Genomic DNA, 22,091 nt, shown 5'->3' with positions numbered 1-22,091 from the left:
TTGTATTTATCTTTTCCTGCCTAGCTGAGCAATATATTAAATGACGGCTATAAATGCAGAAAAAAATGGACTTCACTGCCATGGGATTTGGTACTTTCATTACAAATGACAAGATCTAAGCATCACAGCATTCTAACAATGCCATCCATGAGGCATCCAGGGCAATATATTCCTTAGGAAATACACCATGACTGCTTTTTTTCACCTCATGAACTAAAAGGAGACACTGACCTGTGTTTTTCACCAAAGTGCCAACTGGCTGAGTGCCGTCTCACAGGTGGCAGAACTGAACTACTACATGTCACAAGGCTGCTTTTTTCAGAATAGAAGAAAGTTGCCATGAATAATTTGGAGACATGAATGTTCCTTTATTTCACCAGTTCCTCTGTGTTTTGCCATTAACCCTCCTTCCCATACTGTTCTTTTGATCAGTATGACACAGAGTAAAACACATTGGTAAAATGCACAGTATGCAGTGTGTCTTCTGTGGCTCTACACAGTAAGTTGTGTGAAGGTCACTGGTATCGAAACAGCAGTAAATGTGCTGATAGAGCACACACACAATGTGTAACACATTCACTATGAGGGAAGCTGACACCACATTACTAATAGCCCAGTAGTTTTGTGTGAGAATTTCTGTCCTTTTTCCTGCTGGGCGCTACAATACACAATTGTAGTGTAGTGTACTTCTTCCAATTGCTTCAGTATTCAGCCACAATGAACAGCCTCTGCATGCCTCACCATTTGTCACTCTGGCTTGTGGGTGGCTTACATAAATTCTAGAAATCTAAGTTTTTCACTGTTTCAACATCTTTCCAAATGTCTATTAGTTTCTGTCTTATACTATCACAGCTCCTATTTTTATCGTTATTATCAACACAAGTCTGCTTTCCTATTGCATTTCAACAGAGTAATATAAGGACTTATTTAGCAGGTCTTTGACCCATTAATGGCTTCCGAGGCATTTGAGTAGCTTTCACAGAATCCTACCAATGCACAATATCATAAAGAAAACTGAAGACAAGACATTAATGACCTATAATCCAAAAGTACCTGTATTCAGGTACTGTTAAGGCTGTATCTCTTTGTACCATCTCACATCTGCAAAGAAGTACAGAATAATTCTCTACTGAGAAGAAACACGCTCAGAGTACACAGAATGACAGAAATCACTGTACTCATTTTCTGCTTTGTTCCTTCCCAAGAACTTTCCTCACATTTAGGCATGCTGATACTCACCATATAAGCTGAGAAATACTTTATGAACAGCTTTGATGACTGTACTGAAATAAAACCCCAAGATAAATAAATACTGTTGATTAAGACAGTCTCTAACTCTGTTTATTTCCAGCTAGATTGTCTTTTTTATCATTCATCAGCAATATCCTATCCAAGAACCTCTAGGCATGGGTAGTAGTCCTATTGCTTTTTATAGTGACCTTTCCAATGTGTCTCAATGGATTCCTTTACTCTTCCTTTCCTCATGTCATTCAAGACAGGATTCAGAATTATTCTGATAAATTGAAGAAACAGTCTGAAAAAAACTAGAGTGAAATACAAAAAGGATATGTAGAAGGTCCTACTTAATCCAACCTAACAATCAGCTGCTAATATACTAGAAGAGAACAACATCTCAGTTGTCCTTTATAAAAGCTTTGCCAAGTGGCAGTGGTTCAACAATTAAACCTAAGCCAGCCTCACATTGCTGTGAAACACGTAAACACTTTACTACGAAATATAAACAATGGCAGTGTGTATAGGACAGAAAATGTCATCTTGTAACGTTGTCTCTATTCAGCCTTTGTAAGGCTTCTGGTGTCCAGCTTGCAGCACTGTACTTCAGAAAAAAATCTGAACCTATTAGAGACAGTTAATAGGAAAAAAAGCAGTCCAGAAATCACAGTTTATACCTTTTATTTGAGGCTAAAGAGATGAAGAAAATGGGGGGAAAACGTGAGACATTTTTTAAACGTTCTTCATATTGAATAAATTAAGAAGGAATGGCTTTAAATTTCAGCAAGAAGGATTCAGGATCATTTTAGAGATTAAAGAGGACTTCCCCCGGATGTTACCAAACACTGGAATTGATTGCCTGAATACATTGCTGATTTAAGAACAACTTAGACAAGTGTCTTGCCAGGAATGACAGAGGAATAGCAGGCCTTGCCTTGGGATAGGGAATGAATTTCATGACTCAGTGAGTCTCTCACCATTCTGCTTTGCTGTGATTTCATATATATCTTACAATGAAAGCTTTTCCTATTATTTCATTTCTAGTTTTAAATCCTTTGCTGTGCTATACATAATGTTGAAGGTCCTGATCATAGAAAACCCTCAAACTCTCTGAGGCCCCGAGACTACCTCTCATAGCAAGAATGCATCAACTTTTGCCTACATGGCATCACCAGTACTGCAGGCATTAAACAGTAGTAAGTAATTTTATAGCACACTAATTTCTCTTTGCCTCCCCAATCTGTACTTCAGCAATTAGAGAAACACACAGTCCAGATTTTCACAAAACAATGGGTCTCTGTTGGTAACAGCTTGGTCTTCACATACTTGCTTTACTGTATCTGTATACATGAGCAATTATAACTGTACTGTAAAAAGGTCCTTTGTGCTTTTTTTGCATAAGACTTGCCACAGCATATCAAAATAAAAGTATAAGGTTTTCAAGCATATTCCACCTACATGAGCAGCTGCACATTTGATTGTTTAATATAAGGCACTCCTCACTACATATTACTGAGAATCCTGGCATTCAGGACTTCTATCACTCAAGAGCGTATCTTCTTGCTCTGGGGTTGCTGCACCATGCACAGTTTGACAAAGCTTGGCCACAGAGTTTCTTTTTCAAAGCCTCCAAAAAACACAGGCTATAGTAATTGCTTATTACTTCCACTGTCATTGACAGGTAATAACAAAATGCCTTAAGGAGGCATGTATTGAAAATTTGATAGAACCAAGTCTCTGACAAGAGTTACAATATCATGATATGGAACAAAGTGTTCAGTAAGGATTCATTTTTAGTGTCTAGGCTGCAGGCATCAATTTATTTGAATGTAAGTTTCTTCTACAGTAAATACCTGGACTAATTAAAACCGAGAGTTTTGAATACCTTGAGAATGGAGCCAGACAAAACCAAACAGACTGAGCTCCAGGGAACAAGCAGCTCCTTTTCAGCTCTTGCACCAGTGTGGTAGAGGCAGGAACCTCTAGAGATGAGTAAGCAAAACAGTCAGCAGTAACATTTATCTCCTGTAGCTAAATCTGCCAGAGACTGAAACTGTAAGCACTCAGAAGGCATCTGATTTTATTTGTTCAAATATTTAAAAGTCAGACTCTCACATACTGTAAACCAGCATTGTTCTGTTGGAGTGGGTAGAGCTACACAAGAGTTATTGAACCAGAAGTCTGCCTTCAGCCTCAAAATTAGGACTAAAATAGCAAGTGATAACTTCCTAGTACAATAAAAGGCCAAAATGAAATGAAGGGTATGCAGTAACTTTTCCTGCTGATTCCAGACATACTGTGCATGCCTCAGTAGTGCACACTGATAGGAGAGCAACTCCCAGGGAACCCAAAACACCACACCGGTTGCTATACCCCAGCAAAGGGTCCTGGATCGAAACACACACAGGATGCCAACCCTGCCTTCCCAGCTCTTTCAGTTCCAGCTCTGCTTGTAGCCCAGACAGCTGAAATGGAGTGTATTCTGTTATCCCTTGGATAAATGGGATGCCACTACATAGCCACAAGTTGCATCTGGAATTAGCGGGTGGGAGAGGCTCTTCAATGCAGTGCCAAACCTGCTCAGGTGCTCCACAGGGGATCATAAGGCAGCAATCAAAGTTTCACAGGTGCAGGACCTAACAGGTCTGAATAATCTTTCTTGTAAATTACATTTAATTTATTTTCCACATATGCCTTGTTTTTCATGTTAAATAATACATAAACATTAGTTAATGGTGTCTCCCAGAAATACAACAATTTTAAATGTCTTCCTTTATATACAACGATTTTAAATGTCTTCCTTAGCACACAGTTTTTAAATTTTCTTGGACTAGAGCTAATTAAACCCACCTGGTCTAGCTAAAAGCATGCACTAATCTCACATCTTTTGCAGGATGCGTGTGCCCAAGCAGTTACGCCAGTCCTGAGCCTTTTCACCATCAACATCTCTTTCCTTTTACTGATTTCCTGAATATATTGCAACAATACCTAATACTTAGTTCTTGCACCTTCAAAATACTGTGTGAGTATGAAGCAATCCTCACAGTGCCACTGGAAGGCTGGGTGATCTGCTTTATACATCTTTTAATCTGAAATGTACATTGGAATCTATCTTCTACCCCGATGTCCACTAACAGAGACCACCCTCCTCTACATATTCTCCCCTTATCGCCTGTGAACAGTACGGCAGTTAGGAAGAAAATTTAATATATTCTATTTTTAATTCTATTTGTATATTCTAACACATTAAGCCATGAAAACAGACCTTTTTCTAGAGATGTTACTGTGAACTCTCATCCCAAAGCTGACCTTCCTTAGGCTGTATCATTACAGCCACAGACTCCACGAAACATTTTTCATACGCGCATTGACCATGTGTGCCTGCCATGAGAGACGACCTGGCTGCCCAGGAAAGTGGCGGAATCACCATCCCTGAAGGTATCTAAAAGACAGGTAGACATGGTGCTTAGGTACATGGTTTAGTGGTGGCTTTCGCAGCATTAGGTTGATTGCTGGACTTGATGCTCTTTTAAGGTCCCTTCCAACCCAGAGGATTCTATGATATGCTGACATTTAACCTTCCTGAGTGCAGGCAACTTCCCCAACAGCCCCACCAGCGCAAGCTGGGGGAAGGCTACACTCGCTTTGCTTTTTGTGCAACATCAGGTCATTTCCTGGGCAGGCAAACCAGCCTGGGGGGCTGCTGAAGGGAAAAGAAACAAAAAAAAAAAAACCAACTCCTGAGGCAGCCAGAGATGGAAGTAACAGCTAATAACCACAGAAGTCTGCTCTAATGCAGCCCTTTGGAGGCCAGCGCCGGTATGTGGGCTACTGCCTGCTTCACACAGACACGGTGCAAACGCGCTGACGGAAACCTGTGGAAAGCCGTTTTCTGCGAGTTACCGCCGGCCTTGCAAAACTCCCTCCCGGGCCGGGCCGGGCCGCCCTGTGGGCCGCACGCTCCCCGGCCCGGCTGCCCTCACCTCAGGGTCGCGGCCGCCGGCCCCTTCCCTCCTCAGGCCCCGTGCGCGTCTGTGTGCGTGTGTGAAACCGCATCTCCTGTCCCCCCTATAAAACATTTAGGACACCTTTTGTTCGAGCCAGCGTGAGGCAGCTCCTCACGCCACAGCGCCCCGACTGAATAATTTAAGGAGCGTAACGGATCGGCAGCGCGGGCTCCCGCCGCCATCCCGTCATTTCGCGGCCGCAGGGGGTGCCGACCTCCCCCCGGGGCGGTAATCAGTCTTCCTCCGGACGGGCGGAACCGGTTTTTAGCGGCTTCCCGCCGCGGGCTCCCGCTCCGGCTCCAGCCGGCCCAGAACGGCAGCGGCGGCGGTGGGGCCCGCCCCGGGGCGGAGCGGCGGGGGCGGTGCGGCGCGGCCCGGCCCGCCGGTTGTGCTTCGTGCGGCGGCGGCGGTGGGGGGCTGTGAGGAGTTGTGCTGTGCCCATGGTGCTCATGACCGAGCAGCGGTGCGATGCGGAGGAGCCGAAGGCTGCGAGGGCCGCCGGCAGGAGAGAAAACAGGGGCGCCCTGCGGGTGTGAGTACTGCCCGGGCCCGGGAGGGGCGGCCGCCCGCCTGCTTCGGGGACCCCGCTGCCCTGCGGGGGACGCGGCCCGGGCCGCCCTGCGGTGGAGAGGCGGCGGCGGGGACCAGCGGCCAGGCCCTGTGAGGCGGGCGGGGGTGGCGGGCGTTGGGCTCGGCGGGGGCTTCGTTCTTCTGGGCGTTGGCTTTGGAGTGCCCCCTTGAAGTTGCCGGGGGAGAGTGGCCGAGGACGCTCCGCGTCACGGCTTCCGTGAAGTGCCAACATTTCCTCTCAGCCGAGCTCTGCCCCCTTCAGGAGGTGGCCCCGAGCACGGCGGCAAACTCCGGAGTCGTACTTTTGGGAGGAAAGCGTGTAAATGTCACTTCAAGTAATTTCATGCAGCGGCATAGAAATCTTTCTCTGCCGTGGCACGGAAATCCAGCAGCTGTGCTTTATCACTTACAGGAATGTGCACAGGCTGCGGTGGGACGCCGTGGTCCTCTCCTCGGCATACCAAGAAAACCCATAACCATCAAAAGTTCACAAACTTTGATACAGGCAAGATGCATTAAAATGGGAGTTCAGCCTGACTTCTGTCACAGGCTGAGACCGGCTGGACTGCTCTGGCGGGGCAGTGGGCATCCGCCTGCCTTGGCCCAGTTTCCCACCACAGCCATACACATACCTGGCCCCCTTCTGCTTTAAATCTGAGCAGTACTGTAGAAATTGAGCAGATAAAGAGATCAAAAATACTTACTATGTTTTCTTTGGGAGGAAGAGGAGGCCTTGCTGGCTGGTAAAAGCTGCTCAGGCTAACTGATGGAAGGTAGGGAAGTCTTCCCCTTCTATGGGTGGCAGGAGTCTCTGCATTCCCCCAAGAACCTTCACAGCCCCTGATGGGCTGGGGACATCAGGGGTTAAAGGCAGCATCTTCTGCATTGGTCTTTGGCTTCCTGTGGAGGTCTCAAGTTGTTCAGGTGCCTGTATGCCATGGTAATGGCCATCACGTGAAAACCTTGCCGGAATCAAGCAGCTGTCTGATTCCATACCAGGCTCCTCATTAATGTGGGACTTGACAGTCCCAAGGATGCTGTTTGAGAAGTGAAGCAGCTGCAAACGAAGAAAGTAAAAAACTGTGTCTTTCTCCTCTGAAGAAAAAAAAAAAAGTTACTTTCTTCTAATCTGGGATGATTTGCCTCCCAAAGAATTTTTCTTCACAAAGATTTAATCTTAACCAGCCTTCAGGAGAGAGAAGAACAAGTTACCAGCAACTAGCTCTTTCTCTAGAAAAAAACTCTGAGAAGGGCTGTGAGGTGTTTTTTTTTTTTCCAAACTGTTGTATCCCTGGTGTCTAGGCAGGTGTATTCTCAAAGTATGTATCGCAGTGCAATCTGTTGCCACAAATAACTTGTTTGTTAGAGAGCACTGGGAATCAAAGTGTCTTCTAAGTGTCCTTTATCCTGTATAGTGTAGTCACATCACTGACTTCACATTACAAGTGAGACATAATTCCCTGACCTTCTGTAGAGCCTTCTGACTTCAAGCCTTGGTTCCTGATCCTCCACGCAGAATTATGCCACTGAACTTAGTGAAGTTCTTCAGGTATGCAAGATCTGTATCTGATTTTTCTCTAAGGAGTCTAAGACAGCGTATAGAAAGCTTGATGTCAAGGGGTGTTGTTCAGCTGAAGAACTATAACAGAATCTTGGTTTTGATTCAGTTAGAAGTGAACTTGCAAAAGTTGTATCACTGAAGATTTGTTTTTAGAAAATTTTGTAAAATAGTGTGTGTGATTGCCGTGGAATTTTATTCCCTTCATGTACTTCGAGAGAACAACATGCAACCAACAGAGCTCACACTGACCTCTCTTTAAAAAAAAAAGCCTATCAGAGTTATAGAGGCTAAGGGGATCGTTTTGTGTTTTCCAAAGCTCAGGGGAAAGATTTATGTGTGTACTGTAATCTGTACTTCCTGGAGGTATGCTTAAAATGTTGCTTGGTTTAGAGATGGACTTTATAGTTCAATATGTTTCTGCTGCTACCATAAAGGTGTCTCTGGTGAATAGGTGCTTCTGAAGGATTGAAGCTGTAGAAGTTTTGGGTTTGTTTGTTTTTTTTTTGGGGGGGGTGTTGGATTGTTTTTTTTTTTAATTATTTCAAGATTAGATCTGAGAATATTATCTGCCAGTGATTCAGGAAACTTCGTGCAGAAAGAGTAAGCACGTTCATACTGATTTAGAAAATGGGCTTCTCTGACATGTTTAGCAATAGTTAAATCTTTGCAAAGTTTGTACTACATCTCTGTGCATTGTAGAACTGCAGAGAAAACACTGTGTGGAAGATGGGCACTGTTATTATGCAGACCCAAAATAGTGATGTCATTATGTGGATTACCTCCCAAGTAAATCAAAAGTTCCTGCACAGAAAACACCTTCCAAGTGATGTTCCGTCACCCTCACGTCCTGATGTGGCCTCAGACCAGAAAGGAATTAACCCTTGCATTGCGTTTAGTGGGTATTTATTTTTCTGACTTGGAAGTGGCATGTGTTACGTTTGTTGTGGCGCTGGACCTGCCTCAGCAGCTGTCAGACCCAGTGCAGGGACAGTTGGTGGAACAGATGCTGTATCATTGAAAACAGTGTGGTGTGTTAAGGAGAAACGGCAGAGGTGTAATAACGAGCAGTTCATATTCCGTGTCAGCATCCTTCTGCTTTCACACACACTTGCTTCTGTGGAAGTGAATATAGCATTTTCTGGTTTCCACAGATAGTATTTGGCCTAGTACCATTAAATCTGTGCTGAATTACTGTATGGTGAGATGCTGCTAACATTAAGTGGCACATTCTGCTCCCTTAAGTTACAGCACAAGGTAATGTCCAGTTACGGAGTGTAACTTAAAGAAATGAGGAGGCTGGGACTTAAGACTAAGGTATGGAAAGTTTTAGATTATTATTTTTTTTTTTGAGCAAAGACACACTCCAGTTACTGGGGAAAATATGCCACTGAAAGCAGTGGAAAATGCTTACAGGCAAATTATGTACTTCTGGGAAAAGGGAGAATGTGATTTTTACGGTTTGTTTGTCTGACATGTTATGCTACCATAGCAGATGTTTCCTAATAACTATTTATCAGTTGGTAAGTTAAAAGAAAATTAATTGACTGACCTGTGCATAATCATAGCTCGCTAACTTTTTTTCATAAAATCTCTTACTTAGCAGAAATACAAAATGCAGAGAAGAAAGGCGTGGTTTTTTATTACTGATTCAAAGTTTTATTTCAGCTTTGATCCAGGTTAACTCCTTTCCAACAGCCAAACTTCTACTGTTTATTTGTGAGGGGGAAAAAAGGTGTATATGTGTGCCTATGTTACTCATGTTCTGTACTTTCAGTGGATGAAGATATTAACACATATTTAAGTATCATGTTTTTTAATTCTTCCCTGTTTTATAGCAAAAGTTGTAATAGGTGATCTCAAAAGGAGGATAGGCTTGCAAAGTGAAACATTTAAATCAGCTTTGTGGCAGGGAAGAGGTTTCCAATCTGGATGACCTCCATTTTTTCATGGTGGTGTTTTTTAGTTGCTCTTATTTTTCCTTTTTTCCTGTCATTCTTACTTTGTTCACTGTATATACATGCTTAAGTTATAAAAGCAGCTATTAAAAAATGATTGTGCCATACGTAAATGCACACTATGAATCTGAACAAGCCTTTTCTTTGCACCAAAGTGCCTCATTGGCTAATCCGAAACACTCCCAACTGTGCTGCCTTTACTGGTTCCATGCAGTCTGTGAGAAATGCTTGTTAGGCAACATAATACTGCAGATAAGCTTTGGGCAGCGGGATTTAGTGCTGGTGTTTGACAGGTGATGCATAAACATAGTATCAGAGTATTGTCTTCTTACCACCGTCTACACAAGTGTTGCAGTCACATGGTTAGAAATTATGTGCTTATCTAATGATACCACTGCTGGGACTAATGATCTTCATGCTCTGTACATAGCTGTTGCCAACTCCATGTATATCCTTTCCAGATTACCTTTTTATAGTTGTGTTACTGTTATGCCAGAGAAATCTTGTGTTTGGTCTAGCAATACTTACAGACCTCTTTTGTAGTACTTACTTTAAGCAAAATTCATGGGTAGCTGTCTGGATCCAGCTGGGCGGATCAGCGAAAGTCTCTTCAAATATTGTCATCATGGAGCAAATAATTTCCCTGCAGATAATAGGGATACATCAGGACAAGTTGTCTTTCCTTGTTTCTCCACTTTTCCTTGAAAAGAAACATCCTGCTTTATCTGGAAGATCTCTGAGCAAAATTACAGCAAGATTATGCTTTCTTGCCAGAAAGTGGTAAATGGATATTTAAAACATCCATTTTTTCTTCTGGATAATGCAAGGGTCAGTGGGAGATTCTGGGAGGTTGTGAGCAACTGCTCCTTGCCAGTCCACTGTGTAGGGCCCTTGTCTCTTCTTTGTAAAATGGCATAGTGTGCTGTCTCATGCTGGGGTGGTTGTTAGAGTAATGGAATTAAGTACTGGGAGGTGGAACACCTGAATAAAAGGGAGAACCAGGGACTGTAGGGGTATGTACAAGGAGAATGCAGTTACCTCTTCTTCATTCCCTGGTAACTGAGCTTAAGTGCTGTACCGAAGTATTCGCTTCCTTTAACTAAACTTCTAGCTGGCACTGTCTGGCTTGTGCCTCCGTCCTTGAAAAATAAATAGCACACTAAGGTGAGGGAGGTTAATAAGCTTCCAGAAAGAGTGGCAGGAAATAATGTGCAGGTTGCAGATAGGCCGCAGAGAAACTCAGCAGGGTAGAGGATGTAGAGGCAGACTGAAGCCTTCCTCCTCTGTGGATGGATGTGGGGAGCCTTGTAGTTACCTTACTATGAAACAACAGTTCCTGACATACGCCAAAAAACCAACCATACCTAGGCATGTCCTTTACAAAGATCCATTCCTTTAGGCTCTTCAGTCATTTAGCCCTCAAGGAATCTTAGTTTATGTTGTTTGTGAAAGGTAGACCATGTAGGCAAAAGACTCAATGGCAATTTTGTAGCTACCATTTATGCTACGTTAGCTCAAGAAGAGCCATTTAGGTTTGTTCAGCCTTTTTCTGGACAAGATGGAATGTTATAGTACAAAAGTCCAGTAAATAACAAAATTATATATATGCCCATTTGGTTTTGTGAAGTTTTACAATACATGTAAATATGCTATGGCCAGCATAGGAGAGACTGGGTGTTGCTGTGGCGTACAGCATGTGGCCAGTAGAAAGGCTCATACTGAAGAAGGAGGCTTAGACAGCATTTGGACTCATCTGTGTCCTGGTGACACAGAAAATAGAAAGTCAAGCTGACCCTAGCAGGGATCTGGCCACTGCATGTCACATCTGATTCTAATAAGAATATCTTTTTTTAGGACTTTGGAAGGAAAATCGTTCCTTATATGCAGTGTCACAGTCAAAGGCGCTGTTGTGATTACTGTTGTTTAGACCCTTTGTTGGAAGCTAGTATTTCCTACTGTGAAATAATAGCTTTTGCATTAGACTATCTACATTGGGCTTTTCTGTGAACACATAGGTAGGTCTGAAAGAAAAATCTTACAAGGTTGTAAAGATAATTGTGGGAAATTCAGCATTGCCAGACCCTTGGTGAACAGTAAGCCTCCATCAGTGATTTTGCTTTGATCTGCTTCCATCCTTGATGGAAGGTGTGATGAAACAGGGTAGATGGACACAGTTAGATGCTCATTTTCGTCTAAGTTAGTGTTTTGCATTAGACCTTGTTGTACACTATTCTTGCTGGGAAACCTACAAAAGAAACATTGTACTCGGGCATCTTTTGAATATCTAATTTAAATTTTCTCTGTTCAATTAGTGTTGCTTTGAAACAGAGAAATCTCATGGATGAATGTGGATTATCTTTGTCAGTGCCAGTTCTCAAAGAAACTGCTGGATGATCAAACCCCAACCATCCTTCTCTTTGTGTATATCCTGTGTGAAGAACCAACATTATTTTTCCCCCGTACATTGATTAAAGCACTTCGTGTGCAGTGTGTTGAGCCATTATTTCTATGCAGCATATTGAGTCTTTATGCCATAAAATAGAAGCTTCTGATCAAGTGATTCATGGCAGCTTTATTTTTTAACTTTGTTATCCTAAGCAGCAGAGAAAGGAATAAAGGTGTTGGTAGGATTGCTCCCAAACCTCTGCTATCATCTCTAACTGTTCTGCATTCTTAACAGTAGTTGTTAATATAATTGCTGGTGTCTGCTTTTTTTTTTTTTTAATTCTAATTCAGTCTCATACAACTCCTCATTTTTTTTCAAAAGCACAATTAATGCTGGAAAACTGCCAACCAAGTCTTGTATCCTGTGGAGGCATGTTGCTCTGGAGTTGTTCCTCCGAAAAACAGAGATGTAGCTTCAGGTATCGAGGCCAAAGCTTTATGCTTATGCTGTGGTGATCAGGTCTCATTTGTGAAGATGCTTGTGGTGTTCCAGAGGGAGATTTGTGGTGTTTCTACCTGAATTATGGAGCAGATTTAATTGATAGATGCCGGTGAGGTCATACTGAACGCAGGGATTGTGTATAGATGCAGTATCTATCTTTTTTATTGCGTTCGGTGTAGAACAATTGGTACATCTGACACTTAAGTGCCTTTGCCCTCTTTGCTGCACCTGAATAAGTCGTAGCTAGGGAATCCTTCATTCTTTTCCCTTGTTCCTGATGCCTCTGGAAACTAGAGATGAAAATGTGATCTAAGGCTGCATGCTTCCTCTTCAGCAGGAATTGCGATCATGGTTTTTGCCTTGTTCTGGATTAGAAGATAATGTAGGCTAGAACTAGGAGACAGGAAAACTTTTCCACCTAAAGGCTGCCAGTGAACTGGAGAATGAAAAAAATACATGCTCCAATCCAAAGTAGATGTGAATGAGGGTCTTCCCTCAGATCTTTTCCTTCAATTTTTTTTTTTTCCCCAGAAATGCATCTGTCGAGAAGGTTTGTGCTGTTTGCTGGTTTTGGCCATGTCTATGTTCAGATAAATAGTTGTTGGTCATCCTGCTGAGTCTCCCATGAAAACTGTGTCATGGGACTTTTGTGGAGTGGAGTGAAGATACATATGAGAGGGCTTTTGCTTTTTGAAGTAGATATCTGAAATGGAAACTCTTGAAAAGACAAGAGAACTAAATGGCTTATGTTCCTGTTCTACTGTTAACTTAATAAAATATCTTGTTATAGTGTCTCATGTTTCAGAGCACAGGGAATTCTTCTGTGGTTTTTTTTTTCTATGGAACTTGATAGCAGTCTGGTTTTGATTAGACAGGGAATACAGCCAGTTAATAATAGATGGTATTTAGAGCAGAGAATTTACATACTTGCTAATGATGTCTGCAGTGTCACAGTGATCTTGCTGATGTCCAAGTGGTAAGGTAATGTGAAACTTGATCTGGTTATTATGTGAAACGTCTATTCAGTTGAAGAAAAAAATTCACTTTCTCTAACAGTATTGGAGGGGTTTCTGGTCAGTATTAACTCAAGAATTTCATTCATCCTTTTAATAAAGGATGAACAAGGATGTAGTAGGATATAGCAGAATAAAGGATGTAGCAACACAGACATACAAAACTACTCACAGGTGACTAATTGTGTTCCAAGAGATAGCTGTGAAATACAACACAGTGAATATTTCTGAAATTAATTACCTTAATAATTAAATAATATTCACAATTAAAAACCATCTTTAACAGTTGAGTTAGTTCCTCTTTCGGTGCTAGCTGACATTGAGATTCCACCTGTGGCTGCCAACCTGTTTCATCCTAGAAATGCATAGAGAAACACATGGTGTATATGCATGTGTGCCTATCCTTATGCATATGATATTCAATTAATGTGCAGCTGCATAACTTTGTCTCCATTATGCCATCTTTAACTGTGATCTCATGAGAAGAGAATGAGCCTGCCCCTTGAACAACCTGAGGTAGTTAAATCTCAGTCTGGTTCATACCTATTCATATTCACAAACTGACCCTTTGCCTTATGCAGGGTTTCACATCGCTGCTCCTTCATTAATGCTTTGCTGCTCTCCGTATTCAGTATAAATACATCTGCTGGCTTTATATCTGTCCTACAAAATATGTAACAAACGCCATATTTCAGAATCAACTGCTTTACTTCCTTCACTTTTTATCCTTAAGTACAGGTGTTGGACTAAGTATATGGAATTACACAAATGCCAAATGAGTACATTATGGCTATCCTTACCATCTATTATAGTGTCTGTTAAGCAGCTCTCTGCTTCTTCAGCGTGGTTAGCGTAGCTGTAGCTTATTTTCTCCCTGTTTTGATACTTTTGGAGTCTTGATAGTCAATTGATACTTTGTCTTAGAAGTAGCTTAAATCATAGCATTATTCTGAGGCATGTTTTTTCAGGAGATTTTCTCCCATAAACAGTGCCTTGTGCCATGTAACACTGGAACATAGCCATGGAGCTACTGGAGGCATTTTGCCTCTGAGTGACCAGGCTTTGTAGAAACAGACAACATCTAAATCCTCAACTTGAGCACTGTTGTTAGTTTATCCAGTACAGAGAACACTTGAATCTGCTATGAAGAGGACAGCGGGAGAGTTTACAGTGGAAAAAGTCTTTTCATCAGTCCAGGGGTGAAGTAATTCAACTGTGTAAGGTATGAAAGCAATCTGATCAGATAAAGCACTCTGGATTCTGATTACACATCCAAAAAAGGTTTGTTCAGACTGCTGTAGCATAGAAAAGATGTTTCGTGGAATGATGGGACGTGCCTTCTGGAAGAAGATTTAAGACTTTAGGCCTAGCAAAAGGAAAGTTGAGATGATTGCTCCTTCAGGGCTTGATAGGTCAAGGAAGGTCTGTGCTGAGAAGGAGGCCTCTGGCCTGCAGCTTGCTTAGCAGGGTGTCCTTTCAAGCATTAGCACACTTTATCTTACCACCTTGCAGTCATTTGTGCTTGAAGTATGTTGCCAGTATGTCTCCTGGATGCTGCCTAGATAAATCTCTTCATCCTGCGCCCTCTCCTCTGCTTTTAAGCCTGCCAAAGTCTTAATTTGGGATCCTGAAATGTTTTGAGCCTCTCCCTTTGACTTTTAGTTTCTGAAAGAATAACCAATTCCGTTATCTGAATAGACTCAAGTCTGAGAGTAAGAATAGCTTAAATAACACTATGTCTTAGTATTTGGGCCTTTCACACTGCATTGGTTCCTTTGCCAAATCCTTTTGGTCTGCTAATAGCTACCCAACAGAACCAAATGATACAGAATGTCATTGTATTTGTGACGGGTAATTCTACATACAGTGTACCAAGCATGGTTGTGGACAGCAGGGGAGAAATTACTCCACACTCTTTTGGTTGATCATTTGCAATAATGCAGCAGTCTTAACTGATGTTGCAAAATTAATCTTTTTTGTATAAAAGAGACAAAGCAGGATAACAGGGCTTCTAAGGTAACATGATGACCCAATATGTAAGCTCCTTCCGCAGAGAGACTATTGCAGCTGACTCACATTAAACCCTCGGGAAATACTGATTTGGCTGCAGTTTTGCAAACAATTGAAGTTGTAGCTAACATCTCTGGTTATTCAAGATGCCTTTTTCCTCCTACATAACTGATCTGCAGTTTGTGCACCGGTGGACTGGTTTGTCACAACTTATTGTGGCTTTTGAACTTTTCAGACCTGTTATCATACAGACCAAGTAACGTAGATGTCCTTTGGGGCAGATCTGAGGAAGCTTTGTAGAAAGGTCTGTGTGGTTGTGGGAAATTAAACTGTACAGTTCTGGAGTTTTTGATATCTTTTACACGTGCCTGAAAAGTGATGTCTGGTAAGACTATATTGGGGTTGTCAGACAACTGTTGTTGTTAAGGCTCTCTTTTAAACTGTGGCCTTTTGGCACATCTCTCACATTATTTCTGTTCAGTGCTTCTTATTCAAACTAATTTTGAAGGGAATAGGGAAAAAGTTTATATTTACATTATTGTCTTTAATTTTTTTTCCCCTTGAAAAATCCCCATTAATCTGACACAGCATAATCTTCTTAGGAAGTGTGAATTTTTCAGGTCCTAAAGCAGATTAGCGCCAAACAAGAAAACCTTTTGAAGTTCTGAAAACTTTCTTCGGTACAAGGAACTTGACAAACCTGTCTGTCAGAAAGTTTTTGTTTCACAGAAACCATTCAAATCATAAGTGATGAAGTTCCTCTGACTTTTAAAATACATTGACAAATAATGTACTTCGGAACACTTCATTAGACTGAAGCTTACTCTACTGCCTTGATGAATGTATTTCGTAGCACTTTCCCTTTTCTGTAATTTAATTTTAAATTACTTAATTCAGTTATTGATGTGTATTTAAAAAAGGAAAAGAAACATTTCTTGCAAAAAGTTAGAGTGCTTGCAACTCATGTTTATTTTAACTTGCTTAGATACAAGATATGATCCTACAGTAAGTGCAAACCTTGGCTTTGAAAATACTCCCTATGACAACCATTCTTTATTTGGAAACTAGAGACAACTTTTTGCTTTTTTTTTCTTTTAGCTGGTTTGTTTTTTTTTTAAAATAGCCTTGGTAGTAGTACAAAATACACAATATATGTTCAATTTGAAAAAAGTGGTTTTTTCACATCAACGAAATCCTGATGTCACAAAGTTTACTTGCTTTGCCCTGATATTTGCAAGTACAGTTCACTTATGTGCAACTATCGCTAACGGTTGTATTAAGCATCACTTTGTTTCTTAAATGCACTTGATCTAATTCTTTTCATGGATTGCTGACTTTTCTGCGCTTTTGAAAAGCATTTATGAATCCTCACTCACATATGAAAATGTAAGGAGTGCTTTAATTTGCTTGTAATTTGATGAACAATATTGTACTGTTTTTAGGTCATACATGTGATCTTTTCTTCTCCGGAAGGTCATCTAAGATTCTTCTGATACTATAAAGACACCTACTAGGAACTCAGAAGCTGTGTGGAGCTATAGTTATCAGAAGTATAAGGAAAGATTCTTGTATAGTTTTTCATTATGTTAAGGGGGCATACAGGAGGTAGGGTGAAAGACAGACATAGCAAAACCGTATTATCTAGTAGGAATACACCCAGTTGCTACTGTCAATGGCATGTTTTACACAGGTGAGTCTCCTCACGCCTGAGATGTTTTGAGGAAACTCTTCCTATGTATGGGTACATTCTTCCTATTCTTAGCTGCAGAAGATGATCCTGGAGAGGTGACCAGGCTGGCATGAGGTAGCGCAGCATTTCCGCACAAAGAACTCAGCAAGATTAGTGTGTTGAGATACCCTAGCTCTCCACCATCTGAATGCAGCTAGAGGGAAGGAGTTCAGACAATAGAAGTTCCAGAATAGTAGTGGTTAACAGGGAAGACAGACAGGATAGAACAGGCTCATAGGTTTAACTGTTGAATTAGGGATTAATTTACGGGTGAGGGAAAAAGGAATATGAGTGGCAAGTAAAGAAAGTATTTAAGAGCAACAAAACACCTAACCATGCTGGTGTAAGTGAACACTAAAACTTGTGTTCTAGGTAGTACAGAGGTGTGGTGTGACACAGGCTGCTTTGATCAGTCGATAGCATTGCTGTGTAAGAATAGCAGGCTGCCCAAGGCACTGATGGACAACCGGTCAGGCTCCAGGCTCAAACTACATCTTAAAAATACTGCTGTGTCATGTAGCCTTATTCACTTGAGAGTTTCCGTGTTGCGCTGCTCTTTTGAAATGCAGGTGTGACTGAACCTGACAATTTTGCCTCACGCTGTTCCTCACTCCACTCGTGTCTGGTATTCTCTGGCCTCCCTTGAGGCCCAAGAATTTGGGGAACAAAAAAAAACTGCAAGACTGTGACTAAGACATTTGCAGGATTTGCAAACTTTTGGAATACAAGCTTCTCTATGCTTGTGGGGTGCATCCTGGGTTGGCTGTTCTCTCTGCTTAAAATCTCAAGCAGCATAAAACTGCTTATTTGGATTTTTCAGGCAAAAGATTGCATTCCACTTTAATTTGTCGAATTGACCATTTAATTCTAGTTTATGTTGGCTGAAAATAAAAGCTGATGCCTTCTGGTCAGGCAGGGCCAATCTAAAAGTGAAGCAATGGGGAAACAATTGTTATTTTTCCTCATTGACTTTATTAATGCTGTAACCCTTTCAAGTATACACAAAGTGCGAATTAGAAAGTGTCGATTCAGTGCACCTGTGGTGGGGAGTGCTAAGGTTGAGGAAAGATTAGATAGCGGAATAGTTGCTGTTTGTAAACGTAAGACCCCTTGAGAAAAAGTACCAGCACCAGTAAGGCAAAACTCCATGGCTTCTGTCCTGTGACATAAGCTCTACTTTAGCTGCGAGGTAGGATACCTTCTCATTAGATCTCAGTTAAGATGTTGTGAGGTGTATCTTCTGATCTTATTCACCATAGTGTAAAAAAAGCAATGGAGCTTTTTTTTGCCCTTCCTAAAAGAAAATAGATTGTTAGTCTGGGAATCTCTATCAGCAAAGCTTTTGTCTTAGTAGGAAAAGAAACTGTAAAGACACCGATGCATGATGGCGGTGGCTGTGTTGTTGCTGTAAAGTTGCAGAAATTAAACATCATAATAGAAAGCTTCTGTAAATGGGGTCATTCAGTCCAGACATTAAATTAACAGGTAAGATATTTTGTCTTTCTTAATCTCTTAGCCTTCAGACTCTAGTTCCTTAACATCTATTTCTGAGGCAGTGGCATGTGCTGTGAAAGGGCAGTGCGCTGTGGTGGCAGTGCTGCTTTTGAAAAATAAAACCAGCACTTTTGATACTTTGAGACGACCTTTTATTGCGAAAAACCTGCAGATGGACTCTCACAGAAGAAGTGAGAGGCAAAAGAAGACCCAGCTTCTTCTTGCAACCTTGAGCCGCAAATAATCTGCTAAGCACTAGGTACTGTCATGCAGGATGTTTTTCTCCCTACTTGCCAATCAAATTAATTTCCATTAGTCATTGGATCTGAGTACTGAACACGGAATGCATTTTTCCTAAACAAGGCATTCCCTTTGGAACGGAAGCTACAGCTACAAATTTTATGAACGTTGAGATATCCATGGCACTATTTCAATTTTCCTCTCTTCATTGCTGAAATTCCAGTACTGGAGCTCAGAATACTGTTCAGTGTATAATGCTGTCAAGTCACTAGATGAAGACTTTTCAGGACCTTAATATTAAAGATGTGTCATAATTTTGTTCTTCAATATGTGCTGTATTGTCAACGTGTTGCAGTGGCACTTGACATCGGTATGAATCCTGCCATACACATTTCTATCTCTCTCTTTTTTTTTTTTTTCCTCTGCAGTTCAGACGGAGAAAATGGAACAGACGAAAAAAGAAAGGCAGGAAAGTCGCCTACTGTGTTGCTGCACACTGCTAGCAGTGAAATGGAGTATTTCGATGACCGGAAAAAAGTTGATGTTGCTAGGTAATGTCGGAAATCCTGTAATTTTTCTTCTAGTCAGATAATTAGAATGGTTACAACCCATTCAAGAAGCTACACTGAGTGGCAAGTTTTATCAGATACCCCAGTTTTGAGTTAGCTTGCACACTATGCAAGTAAATAGGAATGTGAGCCACCTTCCAGGGTCTGCTCTGTCAGTGAGAATAGTGGGAATTCACACTTTGGACTGGCTTAGCTTCCCGGTTCTAGGAGAAAAATACATTGCACTGTTTGGTGCCACTGCTAGTTACATCCCTTTCACAGTTAATTTGACAGGCAGTCAAACTGAGCTGCAGTTCAGGTCCTGGGCTGTTCCCAGAACACTTTCATGCTGGAATATTGATTGTCCATGGTAAAGCAATGACAAAAGTTTTAATTTTGGACTCTGTGCTGTATATTGCATCAGATTATTGTAATGTCTGTGTAAAAACAGCTGTTCTTCCTTTGTTGGAGAAATGGAATGCATTTAAAAAGAAAATTAAATCATACTAAAATCCTGCTTGGAGGGGTTGAATACAAATTTTGCATCCTTCTCACTTTGTCAACTGAACAGCCAATGCAGAAGTCATCAGTCTACCTGACACTGTGGTTTCAATCACAAGGCAGATACTGAAAAAACATCATTTAATTTCCTGAAGCATCTTTGAGGAGAAGCTATTTGAAGAAATATGTGATTAGTTTGGGTTTTTTTGCAAACTCTTCCCGGTTTTACCTCTCACGTACAATGTAATTGACTGTGTGCAGGTGAGGGGTTGGCATAGGTTTTTGTAAGGCTCACTGTTCCTTTCAGTTTGACCTGTACTTGACACAGGCACACAAATACACGTACAGATGTTTTTTATAGTTTTCTTCTGTGAGGGACCACCTGAGATATGCAGCAAATCCCCCTGCTATCTAAATCAGTCCTGCTGTACAACCTCTTTCCTAAATCCGGCTTTATCCCCGCTACACTTGGGGATTCTCTTCCTCTCATCCTTACAGTTTTTACTGGAAATCCTGAACCTCTCAAGTTTAGGAAAGTAAAGAAGACTTATTGTGCAGGATAAGGTGCCATAATGGAAACTTCTGTAACACCTTTCTTTCCCCGTTGAATCTTCAGCACAACGTGTTCTACAGGTCATTCAGTATAGGAGTCCCGTGTTGCGTTTTTCCTTCTGTTCTTCAGTCTGTATCTGAAGGCTTCTAAAAAAGAACTACCTTATTTTTATAGCCTGTTGATATGCTTTGTTCTGTGCTAAATAGCTCTTGGGGATAATGTTCTTCTCTTCCTAGTTCATGAAACACTGTTGTCCCACCTCTGTTTTTGTTTTTCTGAACAGTCCATGCCATTAATTTCTCCTGTTGTATAAACAAACAAAAGTTGTTTTCTCAGCCACCGACAGAGACTTTCCTCTGTGCTTGTTCTACTCTAGATTTGTTGGGTTTTCAGTTTGTTTACATTTTCCAGTATGAATGGCTAGAGCTGTACAGGTACAACTTCCTATGCAGCTGACACAATTCCCTCTCTTCTCCTCTAGGATTGCTGACTATCCTAATGATTTCATTATACTACATTAAGCCGTTTGCAGCCATCCTCTTGACTTGTGCACCTGTTGTTTCTTCTCTGTTGCACTTGCCAAGTGATCTCACGCTTTATAGTACAAGTTGCCCTCTCAGCTACTAGCTTTTGTCTTGCATTAATAAGTAACGTGCTTACTGTTAGTATTTCACATGCTGCCCAGAAACAAACGAACATGAAGCTAAGCATTGTGATAATTCATTAAGTTGTAAAAATGTCTTAAACTTTTTTTTTTACTTTCTTACAACTAGTAATTTAGAATATTTCTTCTAAATTAAAAGAAGACTTTCAGTGAGGGCTGGCATGGTTTGAGAATAAGATATACTCCTCTTTATTGTTGCATAATCCTTGATGAATCGGGTAATAGTTATTAAAGGATTAATATGTTTCATGGAAAAGAACATCCTGTTTATAACTTACAAGACTAATGAACCGAGTCCAAGCGTATATGAGATGACTTTTTTAATCTGCAGGACAAAGAGCAGCACAGATAGTCCACTCCTGACAATGGATATCAAGAGTGACTCCAAGATTGAAAGGAAAAAACGTGCCTCAAATCAGGTAGGGCAGAGGATGGACTTGTTTGTTTATATAGTAAGAGTAAATACATAACTCTCAGGAGAGCCCCCTTGCTTAGCAATATTATAGTTTGTGGTTGTATAAGGACATAGGTTCCTTTTTCATCATTGTGTTAGGGTCTGGGCAAAGCAGGATACATACTTAATAGCCACATAGCAAAAATGAGAATTTGTTATAAAACAAGTGGGCAAAATGAGAAGGTATTGGGAGGACAGGAAGTGGAATGGGTCACTTGATTGTAAGAATATCTAATAAGGCATGTGTCTCTGGGTGTGGGGCTTTCTGTTTTTTAGCTGAAGGCAAATGCACACTTTCATAAGCTGTTTCTAGATGTTCCCATTGATGAGCCACTGAAACAAAGTAAGTATTAACCCCCTTGTCATTGCTGGCTGTGGATCTAAGATAATGTTGTTACCTGCCAACTGTGGTGATGTACAAGAGGGACTACCTAAACTTTAAGAACCTTAAACTCCAGCTTCCTGGAGCTACAAGGCCCTCATCTGCATGCAGTGGGTGTTTTTGTTGTAATGTTGCAAAACGTAAATCGTCATATGTTGGGGCAGGTCATCCTTGGGAATTGTAGCCTGCTTTGTGCTTCCTAGCAGAGTAACCTGGTGCAACATTGTTTTGGTATTGAAGCTTTCTTACTAAAGTCACTCATTAATTGAGACAGCACTGGTCAAGTGACT

The 22,091-nt window shown here is 41.3% G+C and overlaps 1 protein-coding gene across 4 annotated transcripts in view; it reads left to right on the top strand.

Annotated features, from left to right (window-relative positions):
• The first annotated feature begins 5,583 nt into the window (after positions 1 to 5,583).
• GRAMD2B (GRAM domain containing 2B) overlaps positions 5,584 to 22,091 on the top strand; it is a 33,390-nt gene continuing 16,882 nt past the window's right edge. For 2 of the 4 annotated variants that reach the window (XM_074569932.1, XM_074569930.1), the window contains exons 1-4: positions 5,584 to 5,772; positions 19,128 to 19,250; positions 21,297 to 21,384; positions 21,696 to 21,762. In XM_074569932.1, coding sequence (XP_074426033.1) covers positions 5,681 to 5,772; positions 19,128 to 19,250; positions 21,297 to 21,384; positions 21,696 to 21,762 — 370 coding nt within the window. In that variant the 5' untranslated portion in view covers positions 5,584 to 5,680. The remainder of the gene's footprint in view (positions 5,773 to 19,127; positions 19,251 to 21,296; positions 21,385 to 21,695; positions 21,763 to 22,091) is intronic. The other 2 variants (XM_074569933.1, XM_074569931.1) reach the window with 1 other exon arrangement.

Source organism: Larus michahellis, chromosome Z, assembly GCF_964199755.1.
Source record: "Larus michahellis chromosome Z, bLarMic1.1, whole genome shotgun sequence".
In the NCBI taxonomy this organism is placed as follows: domain Eukaryota; kingdom Metazoa; phylum Chordata; class Aves; order Charadriiformes; family Laridae; genus Larus; species Larus michahellis.
This window is presented reverse-complemented; position numbering and strand designations above follow the sequence as displayed.